Source organism: Belonocnema kinseyi, chromosome 9, assembly GCF_010883055.1.
Source record: "Belonocnema kinseyi isolate 2016_QV_RU_SX_M_011 chromosome 9, B_treatae_v1, whole genome shotgun sequence".
Classification (NCBI taxonomy): Eukaryota; Metazoa; Arthropoda; class Insecta; order Hymenoptera; family Cynipidae; genus Belonocnema; species Belonocnema kinseyi.
The window spans coordinates 40,028,997-40,051,761 of record NC_046665.1 but is presented as its reverse complement, the minus strand read 5'-3'; the positions used below and the strand labels follow the sequence as shown (position 1 = coordinate 40,051,761).

At 31.2% G+C, this 22,765-nt stretch overlaps 1 protein-coding gene across 2 annotated transcripts in view; it reads left to right on the top strand.

The window, feature by feature from the left end:
* The first annotated feature begins 1,620 nt into the window (after positions 1-1,620).
* The window catches only part of LOC117180908 (aquaporin), a 32,735-nt gene continuing 11,590 nt past the window's right edge, over positions 1,621-22,765 (top strand). The window contains exons 1-3 of one of the 2 annotated variants that reach the window (XM_033373524.1): positions 1,621-1,972; positions 18,955-19,212; positions 21,238-21,525. In XM_033373524.1, the coding sequence (XP_033229415.1) occupies positions 18,955-19,212; positions 21,238-21,525 (546 nt within the window). In that variant the 5' untranslated portion in view covers positions 1,621-1,972. The remainder of the gene's footprint in view (positions 1,973-18,954; positions 19,213-21,237; positions 21,526-22,765) is intronic. The other variant, XM_033373522.1, reaches the window with a different exon arrangement.

Below are 22,765 nucleotides of genomic sequence, written 5' to 3'. Positions count from 1 at the left end.
ATGCCTCATTTTATTCTTTGAAAGATTCTCTACAATTCTAGTTAGGTGCTGTTGATTGAAATTTCAACTATGATTGTTTATAACAACAATAACTGTATGATTTCTCAATTTTTAACTAAATAGAAATTTAGAGAATCCTGCGAATTATTTTTCCTGAACCTGAATTACTTTTACTGAAGTGTGCTTAGAAGCCTCCATCAAGGTTTGCAGACATTAATAATAGATCTTTCTTGTTGCTTTTATAAATAATTTTGAAGATAGGAAACTTTTGAGATTGATTGTACATAGTGTACATCCTTAATGTTAACCCTCTACCGCCCACAGTGACATATATGTAACGTTCGGTAGACTTGGCATTTTTTAAATATTACTTTAAGATGAATGGCATTTTTTATAGCATCGATTTATATGTTAGTTAGAAGGCTAAAGAGCTGATTTTTTTTATATACACTGCACTTTAGGCATAACATTTTTAAAAAACTGAAAGTAAACAAATAAAAAAAATTTTAAGGGTGGTAGAGGGTTAAGCTTAAAAATAAAAAATTAATCTCCTTCAATTTAGGTTCAGGTTTTTGGAGATTTCAAAGGTAAACATTTTATTTTAATGTTTCAGTTTGCTCAATTATAATTATATTATTAATAATTATTACTAATAATCATGTATGTTAAGTAAATAGTTAAATGATTAATTAATAATTAATATTAATGAAACTTATAATAATGATGAATATAATAATTATTTTATGCAAAATTGTATCCATTAATATTTGGTATTACATATTCATTTTGACTTGCGCAAGGAAAATATTAAAAAAGGTTATTTTACGTTGTGTTATTAATTAAATTACTCAAAAATTCGTTCAGAGTACTAAGGACCGAATTGAATACAAAATAAACTTTTTAAATATATGACATAACATCATCATTATTATTATTATTGTTTTGTGCAAGTATATTTCAATAATTTTATGAATATGAAAATATAAATAAGTGGTTGGTTTCTTTAAGTAGCCTAAAACGCATCAGGAGATTAGAAGAATGGCTGAGTACTGTTCTGAATGCCTAACTGAAACAGACTCTTGGACGTTAGGTAAAGATTTTGACCAAAATTCTCGTGAAAGTCGGCATTCACCGGCTGCCTAAAATCTTGATATGCTTATGACATGCAATATGCCCTTCATAATAATTTAGTAGTCATTCGACAAAAATGACAATAACCTTTACATTCTAGAATATTATTTTTGTCTGTCTTCGAAAAATCCAGATACCAGTCAGGAAACTAGATTCCCCTGCTTTTACATGCCCATCTAATAAAAGAATGTTGTTGTACGTAAATTTTCTAAATTCTTCACGCTCCTTTTCCTTACGGCTTGCCCGAAACCATCCTCTCAAGAAAATCTCAAATCTGTTACAAAATCCAGGGTTCAGGGAGCAGGTACCAAGATTCATTTCACGGTTTCACGGCTGATGCATTCCTAAATTAAAACCCCTATTCTGGACCTAATCCGAGCACTCTCCCTCAATTCCCTCCATTCCCCCAATCACTCACCTTCCTTTGTCATTATTCTTCCGGCAGAAGATCTCGATAATGGTCGTAGAACCACCTGGAGGTTGTTGTGTTGTTGAGTCTGAGATATCCCTTCTCCGTTCTCGCGGTACCAAGAGTAAAGCTGGGCTGCCACAGTCCCAGAACGGACGCAGTCAGACACCTATATGAGATTGCCAAGCTCTGTAACATAGCCCAGTTGTCGTCCAGAAACGCCGTTGTAGAGGCTGCTACCTCTTTGTTCAATTCTCACGTACCTACCTATCTGTCATTTAGTTTTTTACTCAAAATCGAAATTATAAAAATAACCGTGAATTTCGTTCTCATTCGTGCTTCGAATTTATTTTATTCGTGAAGTGCATTCCGCTTTTACCCAAGTGAGGAGTTTCGAATCTTCCGTGTTCTTCAGATCTTCAGATCTTCAGAGTGAGTACCTTTTTTACCCCTTGTCTTCCTCGATTGCTCGTAGAGGTGAATGTACGAAAGATACTTCGAGGAAGAGTAGAACATCTCTTCGCCATATCAAACAAACACGAATTCACTCGGGGGTACATATACCAAAGTTTTTACTTTTGAGCGTCGTAAATGTAAATAACTTTTTTTTACATTTAAATAAAGAAGAAATGTTGAAACGGAATTTTTATTTATGTGTCAAAATGATTATAATAATTTCATTTACTGCAAAGATCCAATAAAAAAAGAAAGAAAACGTCACCCGGAGGGAAATACTAAATTCTGTAAATCAAATAGAACATTGATTTCTGTTTTATGATACTTATAATACGGCAGTATCTATACCTCCGGGTACACATATTTTATCTGGTTGTTTTTCATACTGACTAGTATTGTTGAATTTCACGTAAAAATAAACGGCCAAGTACAGTGATATTATATGTATATAGTGTATTCTACAAGTTAAAAACATCTAAAATTAGATTTTTACTATCTGTAAAACTTGAAAATAGTGAGAATTTCTAAGAATAAAAGTGAACATCTTTCAGAATATCGAGGATACCAATAATTCTTTCGAAATAACAATGCTCTGAATTTAAAAGCTTATCATTTTTAATACATAACAATTTAAAAAGCGTTAGGCATTTCTCAATCTTCTATGAAATGAGTTTTGCAAGTTTACATTTTTTCAGAATAAAGTTTCTACAGTGATACTCATAATAAAATTAGAGCTTTCATAATTAGATCTACGATATATATTTTTCGAAAATTGAGGCATTCGCAATTTAACGCTTTGTTAATTTTAAAACAGTATTTTATACAATATAAATCAGTCGCCACATTCCTAAAGCCTTAAAAGTTTTCATATTATGATACTGATGATTCTAATCCGTAAGTTTTTATATATAAACTTATTGAAATATAAAAGCAATAATGATTTTTTTTCAAATTTTAAAACTTCCGTAACTTAAATGCATTTAGAATTTAACATTCTTAATTTGAAAGACTTCTAATCTTTTAACGTTAAAATTTACATACTACCTATAACTTATTAAAAAAGAATATTTTTAGGCAAAAAATGTTTTCAAACTTAAAAGCCTCAACGTTTTCGTGTTATCCAGTTGTCAAGAAAATAAAATTGGTACATTTCCCTTAGAATAAGTCCTGCTGATAACTGAAACAGGAGGTATTTTGAACTTACTTGGTACTTTTTTCAATTTCAGCAGGACCTTTTCGGAATATAAATACAATGCTAATTTGTACAAATTAACAAACGTAAATTAATTGAAAACTTTTCCGTTATTTGTGCCCTAAAAGAGTTCCTGCTGGAACAGAACGTATTTTGAGCTTATATAGTACTTTAGTTTCAAATTTATCAGGATCGTTTCAGAACGTTAAAATTTAAAAAAAAATGTAATTGAAACTTTTTCGGTACGTTAGTTTTGAATGATTATTCTGCTGAAACAGGATGAATTTTGAACTTTTTTGAATTTTAATTCTATTTTAGCAGGAACTTTTTGGAATATACATACCATGATTCTTGTAAACATGTTGACAAAATAAGTGGAACTTTTCTAGTATTTTTGTCTCTATTTGGACTTTTCGAATGTTTTAAGATGTGTGGTTACTTTAGTACTGATTTGTCTCATACTTCAGTGCTGTATTTTTTTTAAAGTTTGTTGAGGAACGAAGAAATAGTTAAAGCTGTGCCTTGTCCAAAAACTAGTATTAACATATTTTTAATTAATTGGACCTATTAGACATAATTGTAAATGGTAACGCTTTCTATTGTAAGTTGAAAAAGAAAATATTTTTGGATAGATATCTCCGACTAGAAATTCTTCATTATTTGCGGATTTTGATGCGTTGATTCTGAAACTAACCTTCTACTTTTCTTATAGCATCAATATTTTCAGATTTAATGTTCAATATATATATATATATATTGTTTAAAATCTAATAAAAAATTAATGTAAAATAATCTTCAAGAAAAATGAATTTTTTTATAGTTAAAATAAAATTGCCTGTTTATTAAATATATAATTTTATTACATTGTGGACATAACGAATGATAAATCAATACTTGCGTGCAATAAAATTCCCAGAAGTAATATTAAGGTCATTCTGACTCCGCCTAATTATTCATGTTAATGAAATTGGCTTATTTAATAGTGATTGCAGCCCAGTGGGCACAAAACTATGAAAATCCCAAGAACGTCCTTGGGACGTTCCTAGGACCTTCTATGCCAGGTTAATCAACGTTTTAAGAGCATCCCCAGGATGACCAAAAGACATGTTATAAAAGACATCTTAGGGATGTCCCAAAGACGTCTCTCGGACATCCTTAATTTGTTTGCCCACTGGGAGGGTGTGCTTTATTATTTCATTAATTATTACTCAGCTTATTAATTAAAACAATCAAAGTTTATAGAAAAAATATTATAGAATTAGTAAATTATATGTATTTTTGTACTTTTGTTGAGAAAGATTTCAAACTTTAATGAAGCCTTATCGTTAGTAATTAGGACATGACGTTTTTCGTTGCCGAGAGCACACGTTCATTGTCAATATTTGCCTTCAGCCTCTTGTATCGTAAACGAGTGTCGTTACAAACGATAATTTGTACCTTAGCATCTTTCCAGTATTGTATGTAAGGTAGGCTTAATTTAACTAGTCCGCATTTAAAAGGAAGCTTAGCATTTTTGTAATTCTATCAAAATTAGGGATATGCATTAAAAATTATGTAATGAGAGGTCAATAGGAATAACGTTTAAAGCACTTTAAAGTTTAATTTGAGAATTTAAATCATTTATTTATTAATCATATTCATTTAATTCAGGTGCTAATTTAGACGGAAACCAGTATTTTTCTATTTGTAATGCGACCCATTTTCACAATGTCGATGATAGTACACGTTATACACATTCCGATATTGGAATTATACGACACATTGTTTACTAGGATGATAAATCTTTATCGTTCAATTCGATATATCTAAAAATATACGAGTATCATTTTTTTTCTCTTAAAGGCGTGTAAGGAATTGATGGAACGCTGCAAAAAATAGTAGTGTTGTCAATAAGGAAAACAAAATAATTCAGATCTAGCCATGACGGACAATTCATTTAATCCGTTATATGCCTAATATATTTCTTTGCTGGCAATACCTATTTATAATAATCTGCTAAGTACGATATTCATTTACTTCATTTATAATTTAAGATTTTCAAGAACACCGACTATCCTTTATCTGCTTTACATGCTTGTTTTCATGAAGGGTGGGTCAAAAAATATCGTGTGTATCAAGGACGTAAAGACGGCTTTTTTAAAGAGTGTGATCAAACTCGAGATGCAAGATCACACTCGTCAAAATAGCCGTCTTTACGCTTTTTAAAAATTGCATCGCTGGACTTCACAGTCTCTCATCTGCTAAGTACGGTATTTCTTGGTTTCATTTATAATTTAAAGTTGTCAAGAACACCAGTCATCCTCTATCTTCTTCATATGCTTCTTTTCAAGGGGAGGAGGACAAAATGTATCGTGTTTATTAAGAGCTAACGGCTATTTTGCGACCGGCCTGTGTCGAAATCACCAAGTTTTTGCCCTGTTCCAGACTTGGGCCAGGCCTAAAATAAAAAGCACTCTAAGAGTCTAAGAGCCCAGAGGCATTGCACAATCGGCAGTATCCCATATTTATGCGGTAAATGTGCAAGTACTTATATTAGTTATAAACAATATGTTTACATTAAGATTGAACGTGCCTTCTAACCTCAAACTTAGAAAAGATTGTCGGCGAATTATAAAGTATGAATATGTTCTTAATTCATGTAATGATGTTTAAAACTTTAAATTACAAAATGAATTTGACGGACGTAAATTAAAAAATTATTATATATCGATGATGGCGATGCAGATGATGAGGAAGAATCAGAACCCAGCAAGATAATCAATGAAATGGCACAATTTGTAAATTCAAATAAGATAATTGGAAAAAATGTTTGAAAAAAAAGTTACCTTACAGACTTATTAGACGGAAACTTTGCGGTGTCCGATGACTTTTTTACATCGTAGTTGTCTTCACAAAGACTAGGACGGAGGCAGAATGTTTAGGACACGCAAGTCTAATGAGTGACTTTAAAAAAAAATTAATATTAAAAAATTTACTTCTCTTGTGATGGACGATCTAGCCTGGCAATATAGCCGAGCCCTGCCAAGATTTTCCATTTCATTCTTGTATGGCTTAGGCTAGATCACTATGCCATTGTCTAATTTTGCCAAGCCTGGGCCCTGTTCGGGCCATGCTCAGATTTCTGCCCTCGATACATTTTATTTTAAATGTAAATTCAAGTGATGATATCATTTAACACATTTCTTCTAATGAATGAATAATTTTAAAAAATTTAATGAATAAAGTATTTTACTTTTAAAATTAATTTTTAAATGTTCAGAAACTAAGGGAACTGAATTTGTATCTCATTATGTTACTACAAGGAACGAAACCCGAATTGTCAAAATCTTTTCACCACATAAATGGCTTAATAACTTTTACACAGTATATTTTAAAAATAATTTTAGTGTGATTCTATACAAGGCCAGTCAAAATTTAATGGTCTATGAAAGTTGATAGCATTGAATTTTGTTTGGTAGAAACTAGCAAATTATACAGAAAAGATTACCGGTTTTTATTTTTTAAAGTTAATTTAGTAGTATTTATATTTTTCTGGTAAAGAATTGTATATTAACCTGTTTTCTAAAATAGAATTGAAAATCATGAAGATTTACTCATATTTCATTCGTTTTTCAATAACTTTACAGAGAAATTCCAGTGGGCTTTGTTTTAATTAATTTTCGAGGCAAAATAAACTAGAATATTTGAAGTGTGATAGTGCAGAACTAGAACTCTTAAAAAATCAAGTACACGTTGTGAAAAAAAGATTTGGTCGAATTCTAAGCTTTTATTACAGTAATAAAAAATTTAATTTTAGCAAAAAATTTAGCCTAGTATTTGAGCAAAGTAAAATTTTTTTCTTTTCTTCATGATATTGCGTAAAAAAATTTTGTACTTATTTAGCTACCCCATATATCTCAGGAACTAGTTTTTATTTTTGTGAAAAAATAAAAATTCAATTTTTAATCGCTACCGCAGTACTATTTTTAAAAACTGCAAAATTGTAACCTCAAAATTATTGGACGATTTAATCAGATTTGGATTAGTTTTTTTAGATCAAAAGTATTAAACCGTTTTGAGAATTTTTATATCTCGGGAGTCAGTTTTAATTTTTATTTCAACTGAAGATAACATTTCGCGTCAAAATTTCTTAGTATTTAAAATTGAAATTTAACTTTTAATCTGGAGGATCTAAAGAATTCGAACTTTTTTCTCAATGTCAAACAAAATTGTCTATTTTCTACGTTCTTTTAATTTTTGAAACTCAATTCTGTTTACAAACTTTATATTATGTGTGAGTGGTATTATACTGAGATTTTCCGATAGAAAAAAAATATATTTTCCAATTTATTGATATATTATTTTTAACATTATTTAAATTTTAAATTTGTAAAATATATGTATATTACTAATCTTTTATTTTACATGAAGCTTTTTGTCGTATAAGGTTAAAAATGTTAAACAAAAATTACGTTTAATAATAAAAATTGTGTGGCTTACTTCTGGTGACTTTGCACCTTTCCTGTACAGTGTATACATTTAATCATTTCCGCGGGACTTAAAAAACATTTTAAATACCCCAATAAGAAGCTGCAAAATGTCTTTTAAGTGTCTTTTATTTTTATCCAATTCGACAATAATTTTTTATACAGTTTCGAATATAATGCTAACCTTAAGTGGTTCACTACTGATATATTTACCCAATCAGTGAGTTAACAAAAAATTGAAAGTTCTAGACCTGAAAATAGACCTGAATATTTTTTAATTGAGAAAAGCCAGAATTGTTTACACAAGAAGTTTTTTAACTCTTCGATTTCATAAAAGCCCCCCTTTAAATGGGTTGAAACTGTAAACACCAGTGCGAAGAGATGAAGACAAATGTTGCAAGCACACGAGTAGCAATTGCCTGCCAGGGCATGTATCACGCTATTTTTTGCAAAAATTGGCTGAGAAAATTATGTAGCATATTTTTACACTTTTTAAAATCGAATTTCCGATTCCATATAGTGGTTTTCAGCCAAATTTGAGTATTAGTGGTTTTTCTGAGTTTTAGTAGATTTTTTATATATGTATTTACATCTCCTTGGCAAGGGTAGCTTCCATGAATTAGTATTTTAATATTTCTGTTTCCTCTCGAGTAAAAGAAAGGGCTAAGGTATTCCAAATAACATCCCAAATAAGGTATGTATATCATTAAATAAACCGACTAATTATAGGATATGAGACAAATCAGTACTAATGATGAATTAGAAGATATACAATGCAGAGGTTTAAAAAATCGTGCTATGGAAAAAAAGTTTGGACAATTTGTAGAAAATGTAAAAAAAAAATGGAAATTCCAAGACAATAACTGAACAAAGTTAAAATAGTGGAAAAAAGCTAGGATTATTTAACTCCTCTTTCGCTCAAAAACGTATACATAAACAATTCAAAATTTTTTAAACAAATAGAAATTATTCTGAAATTCCCTGACCTGCAGCAACCCGGCGAGGGGAAGCTGGACGTCATTGTTAAAATATTTGACTCGGTTTACAAAGTAGAATATACTATAAAAAAAATTATTGCTCTTGTAGAAGTACCGTAAGTACTGCGGGCAGGTATGTGATCTAAATTCATTCAATGTATTTATTCCGAAAAGTAGTTCGGACTTACAAACAGTTGACCGTTTGCGGTTTTGATTATGAACACCGTTTATAAGGACGCCCTTGAACATGTAGGTACATGCACTTATACATAATATACTTTATGTATAATATACACATCACTGATAGGAATTACGAATGCAAGTCCATGGCGAAAAGATCAACGCGTGAATTGAATAATCTGAGTCTATATTCATTCTGACAAGAAAACCATTATCAGACATCAGGAACATGTGTGACTGCACAGACATTATTTTCGTTCTCCTGTAAATAAAAGTAGAACGACTGGCTTACCGGTCCAACTGGCATTCGACCCCGACGTCGATCAGAAACCATATTGAGAGAGTTTGAAGACAGGGAATGAACGTGATTGATGTATTAACTAAGAAAGAGACGAGAAATATTGTGGCTTTGATTGCCAAGTACGGCTAATGATCAGTCAAAGACACAGAGTTAAACTCCAAGTTTCAAGTAGCAAAACATTCAAGGCTTGAAGCTTCAAAACAGAAATGGTGTCGATCGTGTGATTTGAAAATGACCTCAGATTTTCGTTAATTCAACACATTTTCCTTCAAATACAAATTCAGCAATCATTAATTATACTTTTACGAGACGTGACACATTGCATTCGCAGTTTGAGCATCGAGGGTAAAATTTTAATTATTTCTTTGAATGTTGTTAATTTACCACTTTAATACAATATTATCAACTTAAAAGAGGACGTAAATGTTTTGGAAAATGCTACACATATTTGATTATTAGCCATCTTAGAAAGCTATTAGAAGCTTAACGGTTTTGCCCCATACCAAATTTAAAACAAAGGATATCAAAATGCTCACATTTTAGAGATTTCCACTATTAGAGATCAGATTTTTATATTCATATTAAAAACGAAGTAACCTCGTTAAACAGAAATGTGCGTCCTAATATTATTTCTGTTCATTAATTTTCGAACGGATTATTTATTACTTTTGCCTAACCTGCATTTCATTTATTCGGCAAAAAATAGCTATCTTACAATATTTCGACTGCTCTATAAAATATAGAATCAAGTTCGGGTAAGTCCGAATCAGGTTTCAGTTGTTCTCTGTATTGAATCAAATCAATTTTTAGAAATACAATAAACAAGCATATCGTTCTGCAGTACGTAATAAAATGTTTTAAGAACTCCATAAAACTGAGTTACATAAATCAAGAAAATTATATAATAATAAATGACTTGAGGATTTATTTACATTATGAAATTTTCATTTAGTATTTAAAATTAAACATCAAATTACGGAATTCAAAGTGAAATCTTGTAAATTGAAAGTATTTAATAGCCAAAATTTCTAAATTAAAAATGGTACTTTTTGCAACTTTATAACGGTCCAGACTAAACAATTCAACTTGAAACATAAGAATATCAAATTTAAGCTTCCTAACTGCATGAAATTTTTATTTAGTGGCCTCGAATACAAGCTCTTTTTAGGAACAAGAATTTTAAAATGTTTTTTTTACAAATGTTCTAAAATGATTGCATAGATTTTTCCAATTTTGGTTTTCAACTTAATGATTCTAAAATAATAGGGCTGTGAAAATATAACGCATTTTTTTATTAAAACCCTTCAATGTTGAATTATTTCACGAAGTGTGTAGTCCCGAAATTCGGAATGAGCAGTAAAATATTTTATGTAAGTGTGGCTTAGGGTGGTGCAAATGTACACTTATAAAAGTTCGAATTTCGGTATCGACCCCCTACCCCCAATTCGATCGTATTTCGAAAAAATTTATTCTTTTTAATCGGTCAAGCCCGGGTAGAAATTGCCTCTTTATGCCTAAACTAAATATTGGCTCCTACGAGGCCACAGCCAGATTTTCTAGCTGGAAGAATCTAGGCTTTCCCTCTGCTGGCCTCGGCAGGTTATTGTCGTGTTCTACTTGACTTAAATTATTTATATACTCACTTTTTAGCACTATATATTTTTTAAATTCACCTAGATAAAAGCTTTATTCATAAAGATATATTTAAAAAATAATTTCTATGAATTATTTTCTCGAGTTGACCTTGTAAAGCCCTCGACAAGTAAAACGGGTAATACAGCTGTGAGTGCAAAAAAGTACATCAATGTTCTTATGCTTGATTATACTTAAATTTAGAAAATAAAAAATAAAAAAAAATTACCGAGATGCAAACTTTGAAAAATTTTAAACATTTGGTGGCTTAATAATTTGAAAAGTATTTTTCTTAAAGATTGATTTAATTTGAAATCATGTAAGTACGTTTAAAAATCATATATAACAAATTGAGCTTCAAAATTCTTTTTTCCTCATTTCTAAAGTATCCGATGAATGCCGTCAAGCATTTATGATATCGCACTCAGCGTTACATCGTAGCTATGGGGATTAGGCTTTCGACTAAGTGTGTGATGCGTGTGTTCGATTCTCGGCGCTTGCGGATATTTTAATCAACTGCGTTTGTCTTTAGTTATTAGTAATAAGTCTTCTCTAGTCAAATTTAATAATCAGTTTAGTTTTAGAATAACGTGCGGGGTATAGTTAAGACTTGAATGTCAATAAAAATACGAGAAAACGGATTAGGATTGTTTGTCAGATTTAACTTTTGCAAAGAAAAAATGTATTTTACATTTAGATTAATATTTTCCTTCTTCGAACCAAGAATTTCTGGTGATAGATTATGGGAATGTGCTAGACATTTTTTTTACTATTGCAATTATAGCATCACACTTTAGAATTTAAAGCATGATCGATTTTTTAATAATTTAATAATATCTTATTTGAATCAACAAAATAAGAAATAATAGCATATGCATTTGACCGAGCGCGAAAACACCGTTTGATGTTTCAAAACAATATTTCATTGATTCGAAAGTATTTTTTCTCTCAGCGTGTGAGGGACTACCTAGATTCTAAAAAGACCCTATTAATAGGCCCTCATTGGGTTGCCTACTGATGACCTCGCTAGCTGAGAGTGACGCTTTCGCTTGCGCCCTCGATAGATTGCCACTTTAGGGCCTCGATAGAAAATAGGAAATCTAGACAGGACCTCTTTAGAACCAAGTCATAATTTCTAGCCGGGACATTAAAATGGGTTTTTAAATGAGAAGAGTTTGGTTTTCGATAAATTGGAACAAATAAATTCTTTTCATTATCTTTTTGTTTAGTATAGTTGTCTCACCTCGTACAGGATGCTCAAAGAATAATTTCTACCAAATACTTTTAATATTGACCTCCCACCCTCATCCCCCTGCATTGTATTCGGAAAATGCCCGAAAAATGCAAAATAGAACTTCAATGTGAAATTCATGCTAAAAAGAGTATTTTTGCTTTAAACAATTTTTCCCTTGTAAATCTTGAAAAGTTACTATTTTCTGAAATTAACAACGCATTTAATGAATTTTAAGAGTAGTATTTTTTGTGAAAGACAGTTTCACGTTTGAAACCTTCAATGTAAAAGAAATTAAACATGTTTTATTTGTAATTAATAATGTAGAAATTGTATACTTATTATGGTCGTTTAAATTATTCGATTCGCTGCGTTTTTATTTCAATATTCCATTTTAAATTTGATGTCTTGAGAGTATATAATCTTAGGAATAGTTTCGGCTATTGGCTCATTAAAAATTTTTATTCTTCAATTTTGGATTTGTTTCTGAATTTCTGAATTTAAGCAACTTTTAGTACATTTTCAGTTTATAAAAGTGACCAAAAAATGTAAAGATTATTTAAACAAATTTTACCGATGTTTTCACAATATTTTTAATTAAAAAAACTATTTGTAAGGCCCATTCATAAGAGTGAAACACACTTGCAAATTCGGTCAAAATTTGAATACTATTTGTTAGACGCCAAGCAAGCTCAAAACACGTTGAGTAAAACATAATCAAGCATCCAGAATAGATTCCCAAAACAATAAACAAATATCTCCCTACTAAATTTCATATGCTCAGTTCCGAAATTCGTGTCATTAAGTTCCACGGAATTAGCGTCTGTTTTTTTTTGTTTAAAATAAAATAGCATAGACCGAAAAAACTGTTATAAGCCAGGTTTATTTCTGTATTTTAATACATATGTATTATACATCAAAAGAAAAAATTGGAATCATAAACCTTAAATAATTGTATTATTTCCACCTCTAGTCTGTAGCTCAATGTTTTTTTACCAAGCATCACTTGTGAGGCATTTTTTCGGCCCACTGATGAGAAATCGTTTCGATAGAAGCCTCCGACATCGATTTTCATCGAATACTATTCAGGTTTAAAATTAAATTCTCTGGAGTCTTGCTAATTAGTATTTCATTATTTATTTCCGTTCGGAAATAAAGGATTTTATTAAAATCTTTATTTTCTATTGAAAATTTTGGTACTAATTTGAAATTATATCCTCAAACAAACTTTTAGTATTTCGACTCTGATTCGAAATGCCCACTGAAAGATCTATTTTGAAGAGTGCACTTCCAAAACTCTGAAGATTTTATTAGGCAATTTCTTCTTTTCGTTATAAATGAATTATTTCTTTGTCTTTCACCTCAAAAATGTTCAAAATGACGTTTGTATCCTTTCATTGTGCTACCCTTCAGATAAAAATGATTATTTTACCATTTTGACCGTTTTCAGTGATACGAAGCTCCAATTTTTAAATTGGATAATTCGAAAAATTTGCCTTGAAAATGGTTTTATTCTGTATTTATTTTTATTTTAAATTTACCAAATTATTAATTTTGTAAACTCTTCGATTTGAACGCATCAAATTTAAATATAAAAATAATTATGGATGTTTCAGTAAATATCTTACACTCGTCACTTCAGAACTGCAAAAAATCCCTGCAAAAATCAATCCCATATAACAATAACTGGTGTCCTCATACAATTTCCCCCAAAACATTTCAAACTATGCACCAGCAAACAATACATACAATTCATAAATTCGAATCAATAGAAATTCACTGGGCTACTAGTAGAAAATTGTCTAGAAAAATGATGCTTAATGAAATTTTAGTAACTTTTTCCGATGGGAAATAAAGAAATTTGAATCATGAAAATTCACTAAAAATAATTGACTACTTCTGACTACCGAAATCAGTATACATTAACATTTCAGTATGACAGCTTCTTAATTTCCGTCTATTCTTTTTCCATTGTGAAATCAGTGAAAAATTAAAACTTAGTGACTAATCAATGGAATTCCAATTTACATTTCTGAATATATTTTAAGTAAAAAAAATACTGACATTTCAGCCACGTTTACTTTTAACTTCAGTAACTTTTTCTAGTCTGAAATAAAAAAATTGGCCAAATCATTTTTATTCGTGATAAAGCACACCTCACACGCTTCTATGAAAAAGGTATGACATCACAGTTATCTGAACTTGCCCATAACACTTCAGATGGACATTAACTCATTGTTCACAATCAGAATTCAGATAGTATTAAAGAGGATCACAACGAAAATATTTAAAATAAATTAAAACAAAAATGATGTTCCTTAAAATTTGAGTCAGAATAGGTTTTCCACTGTGAAAGTCATTTAACTAACCATAAATTCATCAGTGCCATTCATAATCAATTAAGGTTAAACCGAAACTGGTGAAACCCTGAGATAAGATACACCTATAAATTGATTCTGGTTTATTTATATTTTACTTGTGTTACATGTCTCGATTTTTCTTCTGAGGGTATGTATGTAATGTGCATTTACAATTTGCCGACAATCATAATATAATGTCTGAATCTCTCGAAGCGCCTGATCTACAATGTTGTAGATTTTTTTTCTTTATACAGTTATAACTCAGTAAATCATATTGATTTTCACGGCTCTGGCTTAATTTGCATAGATTTTATCTCGAATAACGATCCAGGCTCGTGTTCCTATAAATCTTGAGGAAGAGGTTCAAGAGGAAGATAAGAGCGCCTTCCTCGATCAGCTCGTCGACCCAGATTGTATATGCAAGATGCATCCCGATGGTGCGCTAATTGCCAATATAACACAGTGAAAAATTGATGCTTGGGTGACAATCATTAGCGATTGGCACGCGACTCGGGATCGAAGTCAACGAAATAGAATCGTCTATATCTGTGCCGTGTTAGTAACAGGAAAGCTAATTTTTGGCCAAGTGCTAACAACCTTTTTGCTAGTATAAACATTGTGAAATGTGTATCGAAGTATCATAATATAACATACACAAGATTTTCAAAAATATATATAAATAATTTTTTTGCTAGACATAGATAGGTATTTCTTCAGTTTTTTTTTACCATTTCCAAGAATTATAGATGATCATTACTTTAAGGTTTAAACAAATTATTATTAAAATAAGGTAATTTTGTTGACATTTGGATAATTATTTATGAAGGGTGAGGGGGTAAATTGTTTGTAACTTACATGGATATTGTCTATTTCGGCGATTTTTAAATCTTCTAACGGCGATAAAAACAATTCTTCCAGTACAGTTTTTGTAGATTTTTTTTCACGGCCTTTTCATTGATCAATGGCAAAATGGATATCTTAATTTTTCTATCTCCAGATAAAGCTCTGTCTTTGCTCTTTTTGTTTTGCTCTTCAAGATCTTTAAGGTAAAAAAATTGGATTCTAATAGTTTATTTATAAAAATAAGCGATGTATGCTTTTGAAAATATACCGTCAGTTTTGGCGACTTGTAAATTTTCGAATGGTAATAAAAAAATGTTGTTTAGAATATTCTAGATAGTGTTTCTTACACTATTTTTCGTTATCACAAAGATTTTTTTTGTTAAAAGCTAGAAAGAAAGCTTAGGGGTTTCCCCTAATAACCTAATCGTTTAGAACATTGGCTTGCGTGCGCAAGCCTCATTGAATATATCGGAGCACTTTAAACTTATTTTCGTAAATAAAAAATTTGATTTTACTTTTGAATCACAAGTTTTTGTTTTTTTGTTTCTTTGTACCCAAGTTTAAATTAAAGCTTACAGCAAATATATTTGAGTGATAAGAGCAGAGGAAAATAAATATTGTTGAACTTTTTTCGTAACTTTGTTTTGCTCTACTTGTCCAAAAAGTAAAACAAAAAAACGCAGATACTATATTAGCAACACCGTGGCGCCAGCCTGGCGAGAAAAATGTACATCTCTTCTAAAAATAGGATCAATCTAACTTTCAATTCATTAAAAAGGGGGACTAGAACTCTAATTCTGATCATATGACATCATCTCACGAATAAAATTCAATCAAAGAACGCAGTTTACTCCTTTCAAGACCGATTAAGCACTTTTATTTTCCTAATTTTTTAAATCAACTTTAATAATTATATAATTCAACTTAAATTCCACTTCAAAACGACCAACAGGTGTGTTTGTGAAGCTTTGAATTTAAGTAGCGAATGTAAGTTTTGGAAATGTAGAATATAATAATTTGTTTCAAAGTGCAATCTTTTTTATCTTGACCTTGACCAGGACTATGGACAATCTCCCATGTGTGACAGTTGTCACACGTAATAATAATGTCAACTTGTCGGCATGCTGTTTCGTTTCTGCGGGTAACTCGTAACGCTTCTAAGTGCGTCCTCGATCTAAATTCATGCCGCAAACCAACGGCTTCGTTGGTTCGTTGTCTCCTTTTCAAGTGGGCGGGAAATTGTTGGTTTTCAGGTCCGATAACATTGAACATCCTCCTTTTCTACTTCTTCATTCATCTTAAAAATACAATCCTACATCCGAATACTCAGAGCATTCAGTTCTAGTAAATGTGACCTCTTCAAAACGAGTATCAGGATAGCCGAAGTTAGGCAAGCAATTTAACCCTATACGGATCCTGCGGGGGACAAATGTGCCCCACGGGAAATTCATTTCGTTCTCCTGAGAAACTATCTCTGATTTTTGGGAGCATACCCTAACCATAATTCAGTTCGACTTGGTTCGACTATCATAGAGTGCGTTGAAGTGTAAGATGTTGCCTGTTGTTCGCTGCCTGTCAAGTGAGAAGGAAATGCTGAGCGCTTGGGGCATATTTGTCCCCCAGAGGATCCGTTACGTTCGAGTTTCGTCACGTTAAGTCCATTTCATATTTTCATGTAAATGAACTTGTTTGACGTAGATTGACAGTTTATCATGATATTTTGATTTTTGGAATTGATTTTTTGTAATTTAAGTGAAAATTATACGTAAAAATTACTAAAAAGTGATATAGATCAATGTAAGGTTGTTTTCATTAATTTTATTCATACATTGATCATAAATTCCAATAATAAATCAATTAATAATGAATGAATGAATAATTATTTTTCTCATCGAAGATGTCGAGATTATACGGTCTAAGAAGTGCCGATGCTGTGACTACAGTATGGCAGGAAAAAGAGAGAAGTTGAAACCGACCTGTGTGTGTCAACATGGGCGCTCTTATGCAACCTTTGCACCGAAATTCATTGAGCTTATTTAATGCAATATTTAGTTTAATTTAATGTTTTCTAATTTTATTTTATTTCGAGAATTAGTTTGAAAATAAAAACAGTTTTGTAGAAAAGGCTTCTTTTTTAATTCTGATGAATTTTTCCTATCTTTCAAACTTACTAACCCCTTTTTCATTAAAAATAACTTTTTCTTAATTTTTTGTCTTTATTTCAATGAAGCCATCTTATTTTACATCAGAAAACAAAGATATTGACCTATTATACATTCAAATTATTGATAATAATAATCATTCTGCCCGCACTTTTGATATTTCTTTTTTTTTTATTTTCTAACTTCGAATCTTCAAATAAATATACTTTTTGGAAGGAATCTAATCATAACCTACGCCATCTTAAAGTTCAATTCATCCCCTTCAAAATTCCGTTGGAAATTTCCCCAAAAAATTAAATAAAAGAGAAATGACATAATTTTTTGCAAAAAAATGTCAATTTCTGGATTTTTCGCGATTTTTATTTGCTTAAACATTTTTTTATACACTTTAACTTTGTTAAAATGAACTGTTATATACATCATTCTTTTCGGCATTGAAAAACGAAGAGAATGGTGTATATTAACATCCTATTCTGATGAAAGGAAAATATTGTGCACAGGGAATCCAAATGGGGAACATTTGGCACTCACAGGAACCGGTGAGGGTAAAAAATACCAGGGAATCTGTCCAGGGTTAATTATTTGACACTTCGATGCAAAATTCAAACTCCTCGCTGGCGGGAGTTTCAAGAATTGTAAATTCAATCCCAAAAGCCAAATCTTTGCAAAATTAATTCAAACATGGGGCCCTGAAGCTTTTCTTCTATATTAAATTTGAATTTTCTTACACTCAAAACAATGTCTGGTTAAGTCAAGCAAAATTTTGGTTAAATATGCCCTTACTATTTTTTCCGGTCAATTTAACCAGACATTTTTGTGTGTGTTATGTTCTTGAGGAGATGATCAATGCTAGCATTTGATATGTAAAGCTTTAAGAATAAAATAATTCATAACATTTTTTGCTTTTATTATTTTAAGTCTTAAGTTTCAGCATTTAAAAATTTAATAAAATCGGTATTCAAAACTTATCGAAAATGGTGACGCCGCAAAATTGCACATTAGTCGACTTTAGTTTACTAGCTCACATCTTTTGTAGGTTAATTATAGCTAAAAATATGTTTTAAAGTACTGTAAGAATCTTTAAACCGAGCCGTGAACCATACAAAATTTGTGTTTAGAAATTCCAGATTTTTTCCGTTACGTGGTATACATTTTTTTAATTTATTCATTATAGAGAATATTCTATTTATATTGCAGAAGAAATTCTGTGCATATTATTCCAGAAAAAAAATGTTTAGGGGCAATTTCAGAGCATTAGTTATAAATGATGCTGCCAAAATATTCTTATTCTAAGCCCAATTGATAAGATATTAAATTTTCTGGTTAGTTTCATAAAATGAGGATCTTAGTCTTCAATAAATAACTAATAATTTGTAGAGACAATAATTGTTAACACTTTTATTATTATTTTTTTTTTATCGAAAACTAAGAATATTCATTTTCAGAAAGAAAAAAATTTAGGGAGTAGCGTTACCAAAATAAAATTTTTGTTTGGCACTCCAACCCATATGTGCTATGACTAATTAGATTAATTAAATTAGTATATAATAATAATTTAAAGTATGATAATTTTAGCATTTTACTCAATCATATTTTTGTGTTATTGTATTGCAGATGGCAGGTTTGAGAAATGCCTTAGGAGCTCACGAGCTTACAGATAAAAAAGGTGGATTGTACCGAGCACTCTTTGCGGAGTTCTTGGGGACGTTATTCCTTAACTTTTTTGGATGTGGTGCCGTTGTCACAGGTGATGTTGTGGCCATAAGTTTGGCCTTTGGAATAGCAGTTGCTGCCGCAGTGCAGGCTGTTGGACACGTATCAGGTGGACACATAAACCCTGCTGTTACAGTTGGGATGCTCGCTATTGGCAAGGTAAAACAAAAAATCAATTAGTTTTACTATTCTTTATTTTCTTTGTTTATAAATAAAAATTACAGTAAAAAAATATATTGAAAAAGAAAAGAGACACATTGACGCGTATAAATAGGATTGAGAATGATAGACGAACGAGGGGTAAACTCGGATAGGAAATTAATACAACAAAATAGGTGGAGAATCATATTGACAAAAATATAGAAAAAGATTGTCGGTGATAGACTGAAATCGAAAAAAGGGATTGAAAGTAAGAATTATAATTTCAGTATTTTACTTAATCATTTTGTTGTTGTTATTGTATTGCAGATAGTACACGGAAAAAAAATTCTTGAGGCGAACGAGTGAATAGAGAATATATTAAACTCAAAGAAAGTGTACGCTTGAATTAGGTAAAACGTTTAGTTAGAATAGTTACACATTTAGTTACTTTATGTAAATTGTTCTCGTAAATCAGGAATTTGGGCAAAATAGCTAAGTTGGAAAGTTTATTATTTTCGACAGATTATGTATAAATGTATTATCTTCAGATTAGAAAAAAAATTTAGTTGTTATAGAAATATATTAACTTACAGTAGCCAATTTTGCGTCTGGTATCGCGAAAATGAATTTTCCTGAAATCCGTGTAATGCATTTGAAGGTCAAGTTTGTTGTTTTTATCGCGTTTCTTGATATTTCAATATAGTTATCGCCTACAATCGAAACAAATGAAAATTATTATTACTGCATCATAAACTCCATTTAATATTAACAATCGCGCACATTTTAAGTGGTAAAAAGCGTTTAATTGTCCAAAGTAAATCTCAACTGTCACTGCTCCTGATTAGACCGTCGTTATTTTATTTCGCTGCTCCCATAATGCACCGGCGCTCTTCCGACAATTGCTTCAGACACCTATTCTTAATATCCCTATTATAGCTATACTTATTAGGGGTTTGACTATACGATATCCCTGGTATATGGAAAATGGTCAAGGATATTCATTTTCGCTGATCCAGGGATCTTTCTAAATTCCTTCGTTCGTTTTCAGCCTAATGTTTGGCTATAATAAGGAATAATATCCCTGTCACAGCTCAATTTTTTTTACCGTGTAGGTTTGAGATATGCTTTCGGTGCTCACGAGCTCACAGATAATAAGGGTGGATTGTATCTATATATAGACTGTATTAAAAAATTGATTCAAAAAGATATAGGGTAAAGGGGGGCAGCGCCAACCAGTTAACAGTCAATGATATTTTTAAAGTTAATGAGATGTTGAATTGATCCATTTTTTCTCATTTCGAGTTTTACATTATTTTATGTCATATTTCTATAAGTATTAATTACATGGAAAAAACAATAATTTGTTAATATAATTATTTCTGACAAGCTGTATTTCATCGACTTTGCCCCTCACCTGAAGGCAAAGCCGACTGCAGCTTTTTATGAAAATAAAACCATTTAAAGATCAGAAAATGTGATGGTTTTCTTCTGTGGTATTTTATGTGCTGGAAAAATTACCTTTGAAGATATTTAACAAGAAGAATAAGTTATTTTGAACAAAAATAGAGATAGCTGTAATATAGCCTCTTATTCGTTGACATTCTACTAGAAACGGACTGTACGCAATGATTCTACCGTACCAATAAAAGAAACCTGCATACCGACCGGATTGATAATAATAATATTTAATAGTTGTTAATATTATTTTCGTCGGGCCTGCCCCCCTGGCAAGACCTCACTCATTTATGAGATTTAATATATTTTGGACTTGAATTACTTCTGATTAATATGAGTAGATTGTGTGATATAAAAAGGAAAGGATTAAAAAATAGCCGAGAGTTAAATTAATGAAGATTTAGAAATATATTTAGGTGGATAGACTGGGATGGAAATAGATTGATGCGGATATATTGGGATATAAAAAGATTGACGTAGATAGACAAGCATGGAGAAAGATTGACTTGACAGGATGAGGGGTAGACTGGGGATAAATGATATCTATATCTCTTTATTTAAGCAGCGGAATAACACTTTTTTTGCTAGGTACCAGTGGTTCGAGCAGTTCTATACATAATATCGCAGTGCGCGGGTGCCATTGCTGGATCATCTTTTTTGAGAGCCCTTTCAACTGAAGAAAATTTCCTTGAACAAAGACTGGGGGCAGTCAGTCTAAGCAAAATTACAGCTGTGCAAGGCTTTGGAATCGAATTCTTCCTTGCTCTAGTCCTCGTCGTCGTTGTCTGCGGCGCCTGCGATTCAGGGAAACCTGAGAGCAAAGGAATTGCACCCCTGATTATTGGCCTCGTAGTGGCAGCCTGTCATCTTATTGCAGTAAGAGTTCTTCTTCTCTTAATTATAATTTATTTTAGTTTTTATTGTTATATTTAGTAATATATATTTAAAAGTAATCTATTATCATCAGAGAGATGGTAAACACCAGGTCTATCAAGCTAGCACCTCTACAAACGAAATTCCCAAATTTCTTAATGTCAGAATTTTGGGCTTTTTTGGGCTTTTTTTGGGCTGTATTGCCGATTTTTTGGCTCCGCTACTTTTTGTGAAAGTTCAAATTTTGAGTGGAAGTGCTGACTTAAATCAAGCCAGCACTTCCACTATATAAAAATTGAAAGAAAAAAATCAAACACGTCAGAATTTTGGGCTTTTTTGGGCTCTTGGACGCATCAACAAACAATTTCCAAAAACCACCCCTACAAAATATAAAACCACCCCCTCTGTAAAAATCAAATTCGGAAAATACAAAAAACACCAGAATTTTGGGCTTATTTTGGGCTCTAAAATGCATTTAAAAAATTAAAAAACTACCCCCATTTTCAAAAACCACCCCCTTGCAAAAAATAAAATTTGCAAAATCTCAAATGCACTAGATTTTTGGCTCATTTTAGAGTCTCAAATGCACTTAACATTATATTACAAAAACCACGTCTGTGTAAAAAACGTCAACCCAATAATAAAAACATAAAACCCTGATGTTGGCGTTTTTGAAGAGCCCAAAAATCAGAGACTCCATTTGAACCGTAAAATTCAAAAAATATCAGAGACTATAGTAACACTGTAATATTCCGAAAAATATTGGTTTACACAAAATTATGTTTAATTGATACAAAGGGACTGTTTTTTAACGTCAAGTGTTGGGGACCAAACATCGGAGTAGGTATTTTTAAGAAGCCCAATAATCATAAACTTAACTGACACTGGAAAATTCTCAAAAATATTAATTTTTGACAAAGTCATATATACATGGTAGAGAAGGTTTGATTTTATAAGTTAAGGGTTGAAGGCCAAAAATCGCAGTCGATATTTTCGAGGAGCCCAAAAATCAAAGAATACATTGAGACTAGAAAATTCTCAAAAATATTATTTTTTGACAAAGTTATATACCATACGTGGTATAGAAGGGTTGATTTTAAACGTTAAGGGTTGAAGCCTAAAAATCAGAGTGGGTATTTTCGAGGAGCCCAAAAATCAGAGACTCTACTGACACTAGAAAATTCTCAAAAATATTATTTTTTGACAAAGTCGTATAAACGTGGTAGAGAAGGGTTGATTTTAT